Consider the following 20,314-nt stretch of genomic DNA (forward strand, 5'->3'; position numbering starts at 1 on the left):
GCTCCGATGAAAAGAAAACCAGGCTTTTTCACCCTATTGTAATTACTTCTGTGTATCTCTGGAAAACCCATGCATACTTTGAAGGACACAGCCCGACCAATTTTCTGATAAGCCTAGGAAGTACAGTCTTTCCTCTCTAAAATCCACGAGACTCAGCTTTGCAGTGAGATGATGTTCCAAACTCAGTTTTTCAAGAAATAAATTTCAAAATAATGGCAATTATTTATATTTTGTTCAACTAATACTTAATTTTTTGTAGTAGATTCCTGTAGAGACTAGTACATCAAGGTTTTCTTTTTTTTCCATGATGTGGCAATAAGTGCCTTGTGTTTGAACATACAGTAATGCCTTTGAGATGTCAGGCACATCAGAAATCCAGAAGTCACTTGTCTAGTTCTGTCAAACTGTAGTATAAAAAAAACCTTAGCCTCAGCAACTAGGCGTAATAAACTTAAAGTTGATGTACTATAAATGCCTTTTGGAACATATTTCGAAATAAAAACTAGTTATGGGTTTAACTGCTGCCATTCTGCAATAGCAGCATGTTCCGCTTTGCCAATTAAGCAATGTGATGCAATGAGAGAGTTAAGGACAGGTACTCTCACTGAGGAAAGTATAATTTCTATGTTTGTGTGAGTATTGGAGGAAAGCTAATAGAAGTAATGTGTGTATATATGTGTATGTGTTTATCTACAGAAGATAAAACGATTACAATCTCTTTGCTTTCATTAATTTTTTTCTTTTATTATTTATATGCATTAAGGGGAATGTTTTCCCATACTTTGTTATCTCTCTGCAAATGTATAAACTTCTTGAGAATCTCTCCTCTCCCTCAGTCTGTTTTGTGGCCTCATATTGTATTACTGATCTATCTATCTATCTATCTATCTATCTATCTATCTATCTATCTATCTATCTATCTATCTAATGTGATACTGTAATCTACTTTCTGTCAAAAGAGTAAAAGCCAAATCTTTCTTTGGAAACATGCTCATTATTCCCAGTGACTTGAAGATGAACTGCTCAAACATCCCAAGGCAAAAAATGATGGAATTAACGACCTCGGGAGAAAACCTGAGGGAATCTTTCTTCTTTCTCCAGAAATTCTGAATACAATGCTAGTGAGATAACAAAAGTGTTCAAGTTTTAATTTCCTTTTTATTAACAAAACACTGGTTATGAAAATTAGTATTGTGATAATCTTTATTCTTATTTCTTTCATTATTTACACTTTCATGTGATGCCCTGTCCTTGCTTTAAGACAATGCCTCTTTCAATAACTGTTATCTGTAAACTTTGCCTATCAGAAAGTGGATGAAAAATTCAACATGAGCTGGCAGTGTGCACTCACAGCCCAGAAAGCCAAATGTATCCTGGGCTGTATAAACAGAAGTGTGGCTAATAGGTCGACAGAGGCGATTCTCCTCTTCTACTCTGCTTTTGTGAACCCCCACCTCGAGTACTGGACACCAGTGCAAAAAAGACATGGACCTATTGCAGGTCCACAGGAGGAAGCACAAAACTGATCAGAGAGCTGAAACAGCTCTCCTGTGAACAAAGGCTGAGAGAGTTGGAGTTGTTCAGCCTGGAGGTCTCTGAGAAGCCCTTATTGCAGCATTTCAATATATAAAGAGGGCTTACAAGAAAGACAAAGGGAGGCTTTTTACCAAGACCTGTAGTGACAAGATGAGGGGTGACAGTTTTAGACTGAAAAGAGAGTAGGTTTGATTAGATATAAAGAAGAAATTCTTCCCTGTGAGGGTGGTGAGGCCCTGGCACAGGTTGCCCAGAGCAGCTGTGGCTGCCCCCTCCCTGGAAGGGTTCAGGGACAGGTTGGACGGGGCTTTGGGCAACCTGGGCTGGTGGAAGGTGTCCCTGCCTTCAAATCAGCTGCTGAAGAGTGGTTGCTCCTAATTATTGTAGAAAATTGCAAATATACTGTCAGTGGTCTCAAGTGCTTGGTACATCAGAAAGAATGGACTTCTTAGAATAACTACTACTTGATTAGAGGAAAAGTACTACTGAAAACTATTTGCATAACTATACTGAGTTATTAGATAAAAGTTGTAATTTGAGAAGCTTCTTGCTCAGGAAGTTTTAGATGTCTTTCGCTCTCTGGTATTATAAATTCTGCCTGTGTTACAGTAAGTGCAGAAAGAAAGCTGGTAAAGCAGAGCACATGAGGCAACTAGCTAAAGCAAACAAGGGAAATATAAATTTGATGGATTTATTCTAGTGGAAACCTTTATTTTTGTCTTATACCCAGGTGAGAAAATGTTTAAGATTGACAGTGGGAGGAATGCACCACTTCACTCTCCTCCTTCAGAGCATTACACCATTATCTTCAACACCTTTGTCATGATGCAGCTTTTCAATGAAATCAATGCACGGAAAATCCATGGCGAAAGAAACGTCTTTGATGGCATCTTCAGAAATCCTATTTTTTGCACTATTGTACTGGGTACATTTGCTATTCAGGTAATGATTTTGGCAAGAATATGTAACTGTTCATCAGAAGTTCACCTTAAGGGTTTTTTTTCTGTGTTTTTCTTTGAAATCTAAACACTGTAGAGGCACACTTAATAGTAAACCACCTGGTTTCACCTATTTTCTAAATCAATACAGCTGTCAATAATGAAAAATATTATGTAGCCATACTAATACAGCACAAATTTTGATCATTATAACTGGGTCAAATCTTAAATTAATCTGAAGATATACAATAGTAACAGCCATCATGATTTGTTGATATTGTAACTGGGTTTTCTTTTAGAAGATGTTATTAAATAGTACCAAACAATAGCAACAAAGCATTTTACATTAATTTAGTACTCCATGAATAGACAAATTTGCCTTCAGATAGCAAAAACTAATCTGTTCTGAGACTAAATGCCACTGCCAAATGCTACTCAGTGTTCTCATTAATACTACTAATTTGTAGAAATCCTTCATGTCCATCTTGTGAGTTTGCTGTCCCAGTTGTATCTGAACATAATTACAGAAATACACACTTTTTCCAAACAGGTGTAATTTTTCTTCTGTAAAAACTGTAATTTCTCCTTCTGCTCCTGTATCCATCCATTTGCTGGCATCTATACTGTACTTGATACCATTTGACATTACCTTTGAGAAGTCTACTGCAGCCCTCCTGATTGCTTAGAGCTGTTTCTATCTTGACATTATTGCAATGGCATCCTGGAAGCTATCAGCATTGGGACCTTTCTCATGGAAGGAATAAGGAGGAGGATAGAGCTATTTGAATCTGGACTATAGTGGTTTGAAATAGGAATTGGGGACCACTAGGTATGGGAGAAAGGACACCAGTGATTGGTAGTAGAACCTGATAGTGATGGTCTTTAACACGTAGTTCAAAACGATGGGTTTACTCCATGAACTAAAATGCCTTTAGGAGAGCCTGACAAATCCACAATTATCTCTAATTTATTTATTTTTTTAATCATAGGTCATGTTTGAGGATGTTTTCTTAGTTCTAGGCATTGTGGTGCTCAGTTATCTGGCGGAAGAAGGGTCATCTAGCTGCTAGCCATGTTTCTGAGTCAGCTGCTGACTTTACTTACACTTCCCTGCTTACCTGGTAGCTGAAATAGTTGAGTGCATAGTTCAAAACACTAGGTTTACACTTTGACAGAGAATGTACAAGGATATTGTAGCAGAAGAGTACTTAGGCTGTGACTCTTACTTGCTCTTAAGTTTCTTTATAAAATTAGGTCATTCTGGGGGAGACAACAGAAGGTTAATCATTCTATTAATTTTCTTTGTTTATTACAGTGTGGAAATACAGCTTTGCATAATGTTGCTTGTTGAAGGACTGTCAGAAGAGTATTTATTATTTTGGCTGTGTGTTTTAATAGCTAGATGTGTGCGCCAAGCATTTTATTCTAAAGAGAAAATTATTGTCTCCAGGACCTTAGATTATGTAGACGCATATGGGAGATTACATAAGTGTTTTTATTTCATATTGAAAACTTTCTTAGTTCCCTGTTGTTTTGCCAATTATTAGGCCTAGCATAAAGGACACAGCCAGCATAAAGATGAACCAATAACCAAGTCGTATTTGATACAAAAGGGTCAGTACATGGATGAGCACTGGGTGTACAAACAAGTCAGATTATACATAATTGACATCAATCCCACTGACCCCAACAACGACACCACACAACCAACAATGGGTGGAATAAATGGTGACATGCAGTTTCCCATAGAAGGAGACAACCGAGTCAATAAGCCAAACACATCAGACCAAGGAAGCCACACACTGAATCTCTACACAGCCCACATTTACAAGAGCCAGACCTGAGTGGAGCCCAGTCCCAGGGAGGCGGGAGGTCCTTCCCCAACAGGGAACTCTGCACAGGGCACCCACCTCACAGACAGACACTGCCCCTCCTGCAATGGTCCCAGCTTTATCCCTCAGTGGGACACCTGACCTTTGTTACTGACTGCGGGACCCCTGGGGCTCCTTTACCCAATGGCTCTGTCTGCCAGGCCGGCGCACCCTGGAGGGAAGCCTAAAGGTAAACTCACCCCCCTTTGGGAAGGGCTGTGGGAATCACCCACATGTCAACCTTAACTTGGGGCTTGGGGTTGAAACCCCAGAATTTCACCTGTGTATTTACTACACTTTCTGTGAAGTACAGACTAATTGCCTTTCATATTTCATCTTTGAGTGCAATAGTTCCAAACTTAGTTTAGTTTAGTCCTTCTAAACCCCTCCAAAAAGAAAAAAGCCAGCAGGAGTGGCCAAAAATATAGAGACTATTACAAGGCATCCTTGAGAAGGATTAGAAAGTGCTTCTGAGAGAGCTACAACAGTTTCTGAAATATAATGGTAGCTACCACTCCTGTCCTCAGGCAAGCAATAGCTTTCTTTTATTTTTTAATTCCTTTCTCATCTTTCAGAATAAATAATGAAGGTGGACTAAAATATACCATACCTACCATTTAGAAATTTCTCAATGTGTAATTGTAATTTCACAATTTTTGTTTTGTCTCCCTTCTCTTTATTCTCTGCAATCATCTTCCCACTTCCTATCCACTGCCTTCCATTCTCTGTCCCCTTCCTTCTTGTGTATTTGCACTTTGTATGGAGTTTGCGCTCACTCACACAGCAAAGCAATTGCTTTATGTATTACTGTTATTCTGTATTTTAGACTGGACAAATTACTTTGAACTTTTGTTTTGCAGCCTTTGGCACTTTAAATTCCTGGCTTGTGATTTCAGGTCCCTGGTTCTGCAGAACCACTACTAACAAAAAATATCAATAATACCTGATTTTCAGTTAGCAAAACCTTCTCAATCTAGCCAGGTTTAGAAACTTGTTCAGATTCTGTGTCTGTAATCCTGCAAGATGTGTGGTTTTCCCATCCTGTTTCTCCAAAAGGACTAGATTTTGGGTATGCTGTCAGTGCATCCATGACAACACATCTATAAGTGTACAGTAAAATTTTCATTAGAGGAATTGCAATGGGCAGTCCAAAATAAACTATGATAGGGTCACCATATGCCCAGCTGAGAATACCCAGAAACTGGGAGAATGCATGGGGACAGTCCTGTTTTCTTTCTTCCCAGGCATTTATATAGGACTGTTGTTAGCTATGAAGCTAAGGAAGCCATAGTCTGAACTGGTATGGCTTTTTCTGACCTTTAATTCAGGGTGCACAAGTTTGCGTGGCTTGATTTTTAGTGACTGAGATTCTGCAGCTTTCACTGGATGGGTTCCAAAAATGTACTTCTGGTAGCCTGACTTAGTGTCACCTAAGAGTGTCAAATGACACATTTGGAATTTAAGATAGATTCAGTCTATCTTTAGATTCAGTCCACTAAATAATAGATGGTTAAAAATATGTTTGAATGTTCTATTAGTAAAATATGTTGGAATCAAACAAGAAGAGCTGTACTACTTAGAAAGACAAAGTAAAATCTCAAGTAAAATATGACTGAAATTTATTGCCGTTTTTCTGCGGGTTTGTGGTTTTTGAGGAGGGGGATTGGGTTTTTTGGCTTTTCCCCCAGAAACATTTACCCCCTTTCTTCTCTGCTTTTCCTTGTAGATAGTAATTGTCCAGTTCGGAGGAAAACCATTTAGTTGTTCTCCCCTGCAGCTTGACCAGTGGATGTGGTGTGTATTTATTGGATTAGGAGAACTTGTGTGGGGTCAGGTAAGCATTCAGCAACATGCACATTTTTTTCTTTTGTTTTTATAAACCAGTCAATGACATGTAATTGTTTATAATCGTACTGTACTGTTGTTTCCTTGTCTCTCACAATGTCATATTTAGGGCACATCGAAATACAGGGTGCTCTCTAAGTACTTCAAGAACAGATATAGTAGTAAGGAGAATTAATCCCACTGTTCCTTTTGATTTTTGATAATTTTCATACCTTTTCTTTCCCTAAGCAGGGTGTGCTATAACCAAGGTCATCTTCAGTTAGGCTTTTTCAGGAAAGATGTTTGATTCCTAACCTAGTTCTCTAGTCACAAAAATAGTATAGTAAGGGCAAATGCACTGTTAACCTTTCCTGCAATAGAGTACCCAATATAGCATGTGTCTGTTCAGCCATGGCAAATTTCTGAAAGTGAAAAGAAGTTCCAGTTCCATGTCAACTCACTCATTCCCTTGCTGAAACTGCCATTCTATCAGTCCATGGTAGCCTTGTTACTGGCACACGACTAAGTCCAGTGTGTTTAATACACGCCTGCAGTGATCCTCCATCCACCTACTTCTGTATGTGAAGGATGGAAGAGGGACTTTTTCCTATAATTTGCAGAAAAGTGCAGTTTACTTCATGTGTCATTTTATAATTCCGCTACAACCTGTCATTGTTAGCTAATATAAAATTATATAGAGATGTAAAAATAAGTGTCAATGAGATCATTAAAGGAGTTATGTTGTTATGTTAGCTTTCAAAACTGATTATTTGTTCTCCTATGGAAAAAAATATCTTTTGGACAGTTGGGCCTCAGAATTTTTTGAAGAAGTAAGCTCAGAGGAATGATAGCCTTTAATACATATGCTGCTGAAAACCACTATTAGATTGTTCTACTGTAATTATTACCTGGAGATGGGATTTGATTTGTGACCTTGCAGGAGGAAGACTTAAAATCAGTTTGATAATTCTTGGAAAGAAAAGTTTTGTTTTCAGCTGATTGGAAAATACCAGCTTTGGGAGGGGGAAGAAAAGCAATGAAAGGAAGAAAAACCCTAGCTCTTTTATTAGATCATTTAGCTATGAAGAATTTCCCACAGCCTTTGATCAATGTACTATTTGGCTTCTGAATTTTGTTATATTTGGTTATTACATAACCATTGAAAACTACGAATGATATCAGCATCTTTTTTCAATTTAAAGATGGGTGTAGTTGCCCAAGCCTTATTGCAAGAGCCTAGCCTTTAAATTAAACCTGGTATTGGAATACCTCAACAGTTTTATCACTGAAAAGACTACAATTTAACATAAAGCAAATAGAGAGGGGAAAAAAAAAAAATTCTTGCTGTCAGTAGTGACCAGAAAGGAAAAACACAGGCTAAAAAAAAATGCATTACGTGTATGATTTACTGTCTGTGGCAAGTCGTCTCTTCGTAGAGCTCTACCAGTAAGAGAATCTTCTTTTCCTGCAGAAGCAGTGCTTCTATTCCTTCTCAGCCTTTTCTCTTTTGCTATGACTAATTCTAATTCATCACAAAACAAATCTGTTATTCCTTTGTTTTATCAGTCTCCTGAACCTGCTGTTCTTGTGCACCACTAAAACCAATCAAGACTTTAAAGTTTAGATGTTAAAGTTGGCACTTAAAAAAGTGATTTAAGGTGTAATTTCTAGGAAGCCAATCTGAGATGCTTAGAGAGACAGTTTTCCAAAAGGTGCCCCTCATCACTTCTGAAAACCAAGTCTCTCTAAAATATTTCATGTTGCATTCCCAGAATTATCGATCATTTTAAAAAACTCTGATCATTTTCCTTGGGAATAACATTTAGTTCCTTAATCTACATCCATTCTGTTGACTCTGCTATTACCTGAACTGGGCAGGTATCTGCAGATACGGAAAACACAAACAAAAAGCCATGTAAACACCCCGAGAAAAGAATTAGAGTAGAATCTATCAGCCTGGCTTGAGAGGTCATGAAGGAGAGGTATGTTCTGTCTCACACATCCACTACCAGATACAGTTGTTTCTATGTGTACTGTCTTGCAAGTACTTCATCACCATCATTTTCATCAGATACCAAACAGTCTCAAGTAGCTTCTTTCTGTACAGTGCTGGCATTATAGTGTTTTGAAAGCTGGGAAGATGAAGGAGTTTCAGTAAGTATTTAAATGACTAGCACTTACCTTTTCTTTTTTTCTCTCGTTCTGTCTTAGCTCATGTGCTCATGTCACACCAATTCATTCATTTTCCAAGATTACATCTTGTTTTTCAAACCCCAATATGCATTTTAAAAAGGGTTCGTAGTAGTGTAGAAACTATTTTTTTTCCTGACATTTCTTCATCTGCCTTTAAAAATAAATAGTAAAAGTGGAGTTGTGGATCATGTTCAAGGAGACACTCAGCAAACTCAGCAGTTTATTTTCATCCTGAAAATATTTGGTGCCTTTTATGTGTCTTCTCTATTATCCACTCCAGTTTTCCGAAACTGTAAGATACATCACCAAATTTCCTGTAACTGGTTCTATCTCCATCTTTCACACAACTGGGCTTCAGAGATGTGATTGCTCACTGCTGAAACAAAGACAAACAAACAAAAAAAATTTGAATCACTTTTATGCTAAATGGGTCTAATAGTTAACTTTCTAGGAGATTTTTTAAAGCGTTCAATATGTTCCAGGTAATATCTTGTTTAAATAGCCACCTGCTCACATTTTTATTCAAGCTGATAAAAGAAATCAAAACAAAGAGAAAATGCCTACCCAAGAGCCTAGTGCTGAAATGTATTTAAAATAATTTTGTTATAACATTGTCTAACTACAGTATTTGCAAATTTTTAAGATTCTTAGCCATCTCCTATATTAATTACTTCCAAGGACCACTTTGGTGGACAAACAGAATAAGAAGAGGGTATGAGCTAATCAGAATTTATTAGTAATAAGGACACAGAGTAAGAGAGAGCCCTGTAAGAAGTGCAACAGGGAGACCTTTCTCATACATCATGGGATGCAACTAATTTTGACCTCACATCAACATACAACAGTACAATAATCAACATGATTATTATCAGTCATTAAAAATACCCAAAGTCTAATTGCAGAATCATCAATCTTGCTAAGTTTTCTTTAGATAATTACAGTCAAATACTTAAATGTTTTTGGGTTTTTTTTTGAGAAAGGATATTTTTCCCAGCCTTAAACTTGCTCAATAGCTGTATCACTGATGTGATTTAACAATGTAAGTAATGCTAATTGTTTATGCAGCAAACTAAGTATTTTTGGATCAAAACAGAGTTGTATAAGTGTAAAGTCCTATTACAAATATACTGATTTTAGCTTTCCTGAAACATTATAGATCTCATTAAAATACCAGTGTTCTTTTGTAATTAGCAGATTATTATACTGTTGTTATTGAATGAGGCTTATGTTTTCAGTACTTTTTTTATAATTTTAGGTCATTGCAACCATCCCAACAAGTAGGCTAAAGTTTTTAAAGGAAGCAGGGCGGCTCACTGAGAAGGAGGAGGTCCCTGAAGAGGAACTCAATGAAGATGTTGAAGAAATTGATCATGCAGAGAGAGAACTTCGACGTGGACAAATTCTCTGGTTCAGAGGGCTCAACAGAATCCAAACCCAGGTATGCTAAAAGTGAATGCCCACATGGTCTAGAACAAAAATTCTTAATCTTTGATCAAGGCAAGGTAATGTTGTAAGGAAAACCCCAGAGTGTTTGTGTGTGTGAGCAATGGTACTTGTTAATTGCTTTCAAGGAGGAACACAAGAAAAAGAAAAGAGGTGCACTGAACAAAGGGGGGTGTGTGTATAGCAGAAGACATAAAGTGAAAATATTATAAAATGATCGTATGCAAAAATAGGAATCTTTTTTTGGAGAATACTGTAAATGGACATTCTTTTTCTACTTTAGTGCTAACAGCTCATAAAAAAATTGTAAAATGCTAGCTGTGACAATGGCTAGAAAATGTTATGAAGGCTTTCTTAAACGTATTGTTTTTATTTTGACAGAAATACATTGTTGCTGCCACTTCTGCAATAACAGCATAATTTAAATTGTTGAGTCTAACATATGAAATACCATATAATTAAAAAGAATTGATTTTCTGTTCTGGCACTACCATATATATATAAAATGACTAAAAGAAATTGATTTTGTTTTCTATTAGGTAATAAAAAATGTGGTCCTGGATTTATATTCAGTAGTAAGGGCCTAAGCATCCATTAAATATTGAAATGTATGTGTTGGCTACTATGGATGATTTCTTAGAAATATCTATCTTTTTATTTTAAAAACCCCCCAACTTTTGCTAAATAGAAAAATCCACGGCATTTTTCAATATACTAAATATTTGCAATGCATCATGGTGCTAAATATAGTACAGATTAGGATGTGTAGTAAAATTTGTCCTGTAGCGCTAAAAAAATGAATTATTTTGCCTTTTACATTGCAGTGAAGTAGCATGTTTTATAGCATTCTAGTGCTCTCTACTTGATCTTTCTAAGATCAAGTGTTTGTGTCAGCTTGCAGAAGAGAGCAGCTATGAGACAGATACGTACTCACCATATCAGATGTGAATGTTTTACATGATGCTTACAAGAAAAAGAGGTGAATAATTAAGAAAAATATTTTTTTTTCTTTAAAGAATCTTTTGAAGAACATTTTTATCTCAAAAGAGTTTGATTTTTTGTCTTCGTTTAAGATAAACAGTACTTTCTTCCTTTTTCCCATCTACAAATTGATATTTTTTTTTCTGGAGACATAGATGCAGCCATGCATTTTAGAAAAAGTGAGGGAAAGCAGTTAACTGAAACTAGGACAGTTAGGTCTCTTTAGTGCATCTGCAGGGCAAAAAAAGAGTGGAAACTGCCATTAGAGAGATTTTAAGGGTTTGGGTAAATTCCCAAGGTTCTGTGGTAAGTAATTAAATACGGATCTTCAGCTTTGAGGTTGTGTGTCTTGACTCTATTGAGTCAGGAGCACTCATCATTAGAGAAAATTCAAATTGCCACAGTATAAAGGTGACAAGCAGGTGCCCAAGGTAATGGTGATCTTTATGTAAAGATGACCTCTAAATGTACATTCTTTTCTTCCTGGTGGCTATAGGAGGAGTGTTGTCTGTTGGCATTTCTGTCAGGATGTCTTTCTGGTTGTGGTGAGTGCAAACAACTACAAGCGAAAAAAAGCAAATTACATCCTTTCAGTTCTTTTTCTAGTCTGAGAGGTAGCTTTTAGTTCTGCACATCTTTGTCCACTTAATTCACAGATAAATTATTATTCTTTTATACTATTTAAAACAAAATGAACATTAATTATATTTCTTTGCTAACATCCATCTTCTTATTTTCCTTTCTGCTCTTAGTTGTAGAAATATCTTCGTTAGGACGTATTGTTTCTCTCCTGCCAAGAGGCCTCTGTGATTTTTTTCTCATTTTGTTTATTCAGTGACTTTGATTTTTACATCCATTTCACATCTGTGGAATGATAATGAAAAAAGGAAACGGGCCAACAGATTCAAAAATAGTTCCAAGGTGTCAACTGGAGAGTGATGAACTTATATGCAGGTCAAATTAGACCCATTGTTGGATGGACCTTGAGTTGAGTGCATTTTGATGCGCTGTGTGTTGTGGCCCATCCAGATGAATTCATACACTTGTACTACATTTCTCAGGAAGCCAGCTAAAGAAGAGTTGATGGAAGAAGATGAGGATGTCTGTAGCATCCTTGGGGAGCTGGAGGATTTGCAAGAATCCTCTGATGTCTAATGCACTTCTGGAGATGCGGAAGAAGAAGGTAGAGCATCCCCTCACTTTATATATATAAGAGGATGACAGTAAGATTAGGAATAAACTCTAGACTCAAAACTAGATTGATCATTCAAATCCTAACAAGACCAGTTTCTACCATCATACACATGTGCTGTATATTAGGGGTTTGGTTTTTTCTTTATTGCTTATTTTCAATTGAGTCATTATTGCACAGATAACCACAGCGCTCAACAAAGGCCTTTACTCCTAAAACAGTTATAAGGAATCTAGGATAGGGTTTGGTTTGGTTTGGTGGGTTTTTTTTTTCAGATAACCGACAGATCTCCCTTGTAATGCTCCAATAAAAACTTATCCAAACTGACAAAACCTTTGCATTACTAAAGGCATTTTTCTCTTTTCACACCCTCTCTAAAAAAGAGTTCAAACCTAGACATCAGAGAAAGGATTTCCACTGCTGATTCTTCATACTGAAATGTCAGACATATTTCTTTGAAGACATGCATTAATTTACTTAAAGAAAGGTGTGTGAAAAATGCACACAACTGAGTCAAAGCGACTGGCTATCTACTTCTGATTTTCTTTTTTGTCTACTTTTGTTCATTTAGACATTTTGTTGTCTTATAAATATACTGTAGGGCTTCTCTGGATGGGTGCATATTCTACTTCCCTGAATGGAAGAGTGTTTCATTACTGCACAGCTCTCTCAGAAGACCACTGACATATGAAGTTTCACAAATGACTCATCCTAGTTAGAGAAGTTTCAGAAAGATATAAAGGTGGTCTCAAATTGCATACAAGACAGGACTTTTCAACCTCTGCTAGTTTTCAGCATTTTTTTCAGTCTTTGTTGCAGTTCTCAGATTCTTCATTGGACAAGACTGATCATAACATCTTGGCAGATCTAATAGCCTTTGGAAAGCTCAGCAAGTTCATCTTCAGGCAAATCTGAATAACAACCAAAAGTCATTGCATCTTTCTTAATTGTATACTGAAAAGTTCCTCTAGTTACCTCACATCTGAGTATGGAAAAATTGTGAAGTGTGGAGGTTTGAAAACTTTTTCAAGCCACATGTGAGATTTTTATAGATCCTTTCCTCCTCGGCTTCATTCATTCTGTAATTCAGTTTGCTTTGTCTGCTTAAGGTGGGAAATAACTGTCTAGAAATGTTTTGAGAATAAAAGCAAAAACTGAAAAATATAAAAGTACCATATAACTGCTACTGAAAAAAGATTATTCCTCTTTAGCTGCTAAAAAATACATAGAGGTGTTGTAATACATTTTCTTTCCATTCCTTTCTGCATTAAAACTTTTCTCTTGAACCAGTACAAACCCAATAGGAATAAAAGTCACTCCTGGCAAGCGGTTTTGAAATTAGACAAAAAAAATAGCACCTCATTTAATGGCTTTCCATATAGCTTTTAACTCAGAAAACACTGCAGTAACCCAGTTTAAGTGGAATGGAAACTGGTTTATTTTGTGCAGAAAAGGTTGTTTTTTTTTAAAAAAAAAAAAAAATCCCAGTTGAAGATTAGGTGACTGGAACTTGGGTCCTATTAACATTAATGACAACAGAAATGCTTGCTGAAAATCTGTTCTGTGTTAAAGATCAGAATAATGTTTGTTTTGCCAGGACTATTCTGCTAATATAAGAGCCTTTTTTTTTTTTAACTGCTATTCAGTGATATTTTTATTAGCTCTGTATCCCTCAAAAATACAGATCATCTAGAGTATAGAACATACAGAAAAATGAGAGGTGAAAATTTCCAACCTTAAAAATAATCTTTAAATGTAGGACAGTATATTTTTTTCTCTATCCAAAGGCCTATAATCCTTGATGGGAAAACCAAATTGCAATCTATATTTTGTTGGAAATTTGTCAAACTTTTTATGATGTATGACTTATCATTTACTTTTTCCTTTTTAGTAACTCGAATTGTTTGAAATAAATACATTCTTTTGTAATTAAAAACCGACATCTTAATTTAAAATGCATTATTTATTTATTTATTTCTGTGAACTCTTTCTTCTTTGTTGGTTTCTGGGTTTGGAAGATAAACTTTTGGGCCAAGTTCTTCTCTTCTTTCTTGGCTTCGGGCAGAACCCAGCTTTTAAGATTCTGAAAAGTTTGTCATCCTCCCCCTGTGAATTATATCCATAAAGATCTGTAGTTACTTTCTTCAGAAGAATGGGTAAATTACATGTGTGTAATGTTCTCTGGAGAAACAACTAAAACCAGGTCTTCCCTTATCTTTTCACTCTTATACTAAGGTCTTTCAGTTTATTAGGAAGACGTTTGTACATCTAGAAATGCCCTTTGGCTTAGGATTTATCATCTGTGTCTTCCACAGTGATACGCACTCCATGCTCTCAGTAAGAGTCTTTAAAATCTTTTTTGAATGGTCTCTTTTGAAGAGTGCTCTGTCACCTGTGTTAGATCATGAAAACCCAAGATCTGTATTTAATTCTACTTTTGTACAGTGAACATTTCAGGTGAGTATTTAATATGCCTTCATATATATAACCAATGGTTTGAGACTTTTTTTCTAGATACTAATGTGAACCTTAGCTAATGATTCACTTGTACCCCCGTTCCATATGCTAACTCACCTCATACTGTATTTTTTAACTGTGATATATATATTGGACGTGTAATTCAAAATAAGGCTGCTGCAGAAAACGCTGAGAGCAAAGCTGTAAAATGTTGTAATGACTGCTTAATACTGTACAACTATTAGTGTGCACATTTAAGTGGATGTTGAAAACAGGACTCTCAAACAGTGGGTGGGTCAGTGAACAAATCAGCTGTTTCATGTGTGAATAGTAAAAGTTCAGTGTGACAACTTTACAGCAGTAACCTTTGATCCCTTTTACAGCTGGCTGTGATATGATTATTCCCATAAAAACATGCAGGAAAATAAACAATGATGTCCAGACCTAAGATTATGGCAGAGGATCCATCCATACTATTAAAGATTAAGCCATATGAATTTGTTTATTCCTAAGACTGACCACAACAGAAAATGTTAGCCAATTTATTATAGGGCTTTTGACTTGCAAAATTTAGGAGGGCTTACACCAAGATTTGTGCTGGTTTAGTTGATAAATATATCACTTTACCTACCTTCTCCCAACTACTTTTTAGAGTGTGTTTTCTTCAGAAATCTGGGTTGCAAGATACAGATTTGGTAACAGTGGGTTACTTCAAATAAGTAGTTGATCGGATTCTTCTAATTGATACTAGTTCTGCTGTGTCATGTTGTGGTTGTACTAATGTAATGAAGAGGATGTTTTGGTGTGTAGGGATTTGTAGCATATATTTACTCCTTGATATTGTGTATTGCCAATTCCTGGCTTTGCATTTGTACACAGAGCCTGTTTTTTATTGAGTTATGCTAGTGACAAGGGATGCCTCAAAATACTCAGCTCTTTTTTTTTAAGTCATCCTCTGTGGTGATGAATAAAGCACTCAGCAGGGTATTGAAGATGGATATATTGAACAGTACATACAATAGACATATGAAAATAACTGTAATGTTAATTGCTGCAATAGTCAATCCAGTTCCACATCATTTTCTGTGTGATTTTAAATGCTATGTATAAATTTTAATATTTTTAAATCTGTAGTTATAAAAGACCAATGTTCATTATAACTATGTTTGATTTATACAAACATTTATTATAGAAAAAGTCAGATAAAATATTGGAACACTTTCTATTTTATCAAGCTAATATACTAATGACCCTGTTTTTGTAGACAAAATGGAGTCATATTTTGAAAATTTTCAAGGATTTTTTGGTTTGGTTGTGTGTTGTCCCCATCTCCCACCCGCCCAGTTCCAATTAAGTGACTGAATTTTCCTCCTTCTGGAAAAACACCTGGAGAGCAATAAGAAAGTAATTTTATTCTCAGTAGGAAAAACCGTAGAGATTAGTTATATCAAGTATTTCAGTTTTATTTACTTTATTTAGATACAAATAAAAAGGTTTCCATTTTAAAGGTTGTTATTTCAAATCTTCTAGCTGTTTAAACTGATGCAGCTCTACTGCCTCCTATAGAGCAGTTTCATTTTATCCAGGCAGAAAATTTGGATCATTTCATACTTAAAAACATTAAAAGCAACACTTAAAAGTATTTAATTCAATTGAAGTAAAACTGTGTGCACGGTTGGTTTACTGTTTTTCATTATTATTCCTGTCAATTATGCAACTGTATCCATACTTTAAGCAACTTGTCTCATTCTTTCCTCCATTACAGATCGAAGTAGTCAATACTTTCAAGAGTGGCACTTCCTTTCAGGGGGCTCTAAGGAGACAGTCCTCCGTCACAAGCCAGACCCAGGATGTAACAAATATTTCTAGCCCTAGTCACGTATCGTTATCCAATGCTCTTTCCTCTCCTACCAGCACATCTGCTGCTGCGGCTGGGCGTGAGTGTGTATTCTTAATGCATCAGACCTACAGAGATGCCAACTTACGTAGCGGTCATTTGAGACTAAGCTACTTTGCCCCTTCCCATTTTGTCCTGTAATGTTTATTAGTTCACCCGTACCCAGAAACACATAACATGATTACTTTGTGTACAGTAGATACTCTCCATGAGTCATTGCAAGTTTTGTTAACTTACTCTTAGGACAGAAATTTCTAGTCATTTTTTCTCTGGTATATTGAGTTTCTGATTTTGCTTGATGCTTCTGTGACATGTTTTCTCAATCTTACTGCATATTTTTTATACTGCTTCTAAGATATGTACTTTAAATGATTCTACAAATATATCAAGCAATACAGCTTGTCAGATAACAGATCATTCCATCTGGAAGACTCTGTCTAATATAGATCCCTCATGTTCAAGAAGAATGTACTCCAATTAGCACAGGTACAGGAAGGAGCAAGGAAATAAGAGATGCAAGGCTAAGGGATTAAAGTTTATATGAATGGTGAAAGAATAGATTTGTTATCTCTAAATTCACTGGGAGGTATGCATTAAGGAAGGAGGGAGATAGGTAAGTTAAAAGTTCAGTGTTGAAACAACAAAATAAATGTGGTAACAAATTTCTTTTTTAGAAGCAGCAGGTTTCTAGCCACTGAAATCCTGACGCAGCTTTCTTTTAGATGCAAACAAAGCATCTAGTGAAGAGGTAAAGTGAATAAAAACTTGAAGTGGCTTGTAGTAAGAATGAGCTGCTTCTCTAGCAATGAAATTCCAGTTGCTCAGGAAGAATCTTACAGATCTAATTTAGTTTTTTAAATTTTTATTTATTCAGAACTGGGTTTATTTTTATTTATTCAAAACTGTATGTTTTACAGCATAGCCAGCACTATAAGAATATTGAAATTTATAGAACCCAATTTGCAAGCGTGTTGCTTACTTTACAAAGTAATGCAGTATATTCCTTATGCCAATTTTAATGAAAAGCTGGCCAAACAGACAAGAAGCCAGTCTTGTCTGTCTGGCCAACAGAGAGAGGGAAGGGAGACAGAGACAAGGCAAATATGAGAAGGAAATAAAATCCCAGAACTCCTGCAGAAAAAAAGGAAGCTTGACCTTTCCATTCAGTCTGAGTGCAAACCCCCTCAGTATTTGAACATCAAGCATTTAGACATTATTAGAAGTTTTGTTGGAATGAAAAGTCAAAGGACAAACTGCTTTTGCTGGAAACCCAAAGAGCTATTAAGGTTCCGACTTTGGCAGTTGTTCCTTGGAGAGAATTTTCCTCTTTTCTTGGGAAATGTGACCTGCTAACTTTTGCTCTGACAACGCCAACCATTTCAGAGCAGCAGCACAATCAAGAGACGTAAAGTCACTGAGCTGCGTGCCACTGCTGTGCCACAGGCACTGTAACCTGCTTCTGAGAACTCAGGGCCCAAGTTCCATCATTTCCACACTGAGCACCACACACAAACCAGCCTTTACCCAGGCAACGATTTTCCATAATAGCGCTTCTACATTTGAGCAGAAAACAGAGCAACTCATTCTGCTGTGGTAAATGTTTCAATAACATCCTGTAGCCAGCAGTCTGAAAGGATGCATCCAATAAAATTGAAGTAGACAATTTATCTTCCCTCTTTTGTCTCCACTGCATCAAAGCAAGTAAGAATTGAATAGCCTTGTGTCTTGACAAAGGCTGTGCTAGGTTAAGGGCTGAAGTTAATTAATAGAAGAAAGCATAATCTGCTACAGTTTTTCATATCTCTTTTTATTTGGAAAAATAAAACAGGTCTACCGAGCTCATCAGTTATAGCCACATTTGTTCAGGAAAATATAAAACATATAATTGATTTCTTAAGTTACCCAGAGATATGTATCTCCATTTCATAGGCCAGTTAGAGATTGGGCCTCATAAAGTGGTTAACCTGGACTGTTAGTATTTTATTACAACATAATGTCTGTTAGTATCAAACCAGAGAGTGCTTCAAATTATAACCCTTAGGGAAAGTTTCAATTTATTAATACAATGACACAAACCTAATGAATGACAGTGAAAAGGCAAAGAAAAAAACCCTTGGTTTTTATTTTTAAATTGGGTATTTGCAGTTTGTTGTTCATCTTCCAGAACCTGTAAAAACTTTCCTAAACAAAATTTCATAGAAATGGGGCATGTTTTTGTGAATTGGCATGGAAAATTTCAGTTGGAAAATGCACACCTAGGTCTACCTTTCAGCTCCTTGTTTAAAATGTATGTGGTGGGACAGGACTGACTTCTTTCCTCTTAGCTGCTCAGAATGAATGAAACTCTAAATCATTGCCTTCTTTCTATGGGGAGGAAGGGAGTAATGTGATAATTGTATCTCTGATTTTGAAGCCTTTACGTCTCTTCAGGAATCTTAAAATATTGTGTATGTAGATATATTATGGGGAGTATAAAGGGAAAACATTAAAGATACAGCAAAGAAAATAGGTCTAATACTTTAAAGGGCCCAATATGAGATTCTGTCAGGAGGGGTTATTTTCAGAGAAATGGTGCTCAGCATATTGCAACAATCAGAATATTTCAGGTGTCATTTTGGGTGTCCAAAATGTTCTGATATCAGTACTTAATACAAGAGTCACATGATGCTCCATCAATAAGAATATGTAAGTTTAATTTAACAGAGCATGTATGCAGTTCTTTGCTAATTGTATAGTTTTTAAAAAAATAGTTCATTGTGACACCTCAGCAATCTGTGAGATTTCTTCTGCAGATTTAGAATAATTTTTGGAATTTTTAAAAAATGTGGTTTTTTTCGAGTATTTTTGGACAGATTAATGTTTGATTCAGACGTTGGTGCATGCTTAAAAAGAAACCTGCCAGTCAAATGCAGCCCCATCTACATTAGTTTATGAAACAGATTAGCAAGTTATTACCTGAAATTTTCAGCTATTCATAAATATGGCACATTCAAGCCTTTCATAGGGTTGCAGGATACCTTAATTGAAAACAATTTATACAAAGGAATGTTTACTATGTACTAAAGTTTCCCTAGTTATGCTGATACTTGTTAGCTGTCACGGTGTTTTTGCCAGTAACAAGTCACGGATTTCTGGATGTCAGCATTAACTGATAACAGTGAGGTCCATATTGTAACTGCTTTTGAAAAATGTCGCAGCTTGAAATAACGTCGTGAAAATTTCTGCACATTAAAAACCTCACATTGTATATACTCTGATAAAAGAAGAAAATTTATTTAAATGCAAACTAAATATGCACACATATATAATATGCACACATTTAAGCTACGGAAAAATAAGGCAGTGGGGTGTTGGCCAAGTTTTCAGGTTTAAAGCCTTTCCTACTACATTGCTTAATTAGGTAGAGGATGAGTAGATCTAACTGTACACAAAGTAAACAAGTTATTCTTTATCCTAAACTGTTTATATCTGGTTCTCAGTTGTTGTTTATATTATCAGTATCTATCCCCTTCAAAAGAACATGGTTTCAGATCTTCCAAGAAAGATGCACATTTAATATTCCTTTGTACTTGCTCTTCCTCTTTCCTCTCATTCTCATATATAGTTAATACTGTTCCTAAGTGAAAGCAGCCAGAAACTGCAGGTCCTTTACAAAAAAAAACCCCTTTCTTTCATAAAAGGTTATAATTTTAAAATACTGTTAAGCATAGGAAACATTGGGGGAACAACAAACAAACAAAACCAAACCCCACCAGAAGGCAACCTCCCAGATTATGAATCTGCTGTAGTTTCTGTATTTGCAAGTTCCTTTTTCCTTGTTCTCTTGAGGTCTGTCATTTTTGCCTGAAGTTTTTATAGAAGTGAATGGAATCACAGCTTTTTATTATATTAACTCCAGCAACAGTGGCCTCAAACAAGTCACTTGTAAGGATGACACAGGAAAAAAATACACAGTGATGACTCCAAATTTTATAGCAGCCAA

General features: G+C 36.1%; 1 protein-coding gene across 1 annotated transcript in view; it reads left to right on the plus strand.

Annotated features, from left to right (window-relative positions):
• Positions 1 to 20,314, plus strand: part of ATP2B2 (ATPase plasma membrane Ca2+ transporting 2) — a 428,819-nt gene that overhangs the window by 398,560 nt on the left and 9,945 nt on the right. Inside the window, exons 22-25 of the mRNA XM_026857617.1 lie at positions 2,267 to 2,478; positions 6,072 to 6,179; positions 9,618 to 9,800; positions 16,201 to 16,287. Coding sequence (XP_026713418.1) covers positions 2,267 to 2,478; positions 6,072 to 6,179; positions 9,618 to 9,800; positions 16,201 to 16,287 — 590 coding nt within the window. The remainder of the gene's footprint in view (positions 1 to 2,266; positions 2,479 to 6,071; positions 6,180 to 9,617; positions 9,801 to 16,200; positions 16,288 to 20,314) is intronic.

Source organism: Athene cunicularia (genome assembly GCF_003259725.1).
Source record: "Athene cunicularia isolate RWA chromosome 12 unlocalized genomic scaffold, athCun1 chr12_part1, whole genome shotgun sequence".
Taxonomy (NCBI): domain Eukaryota; kingdom Metazoa; phylum Chordata; class Aves; order Strigiformes; family Strigidae; genus Athene; species Athene cunicularia.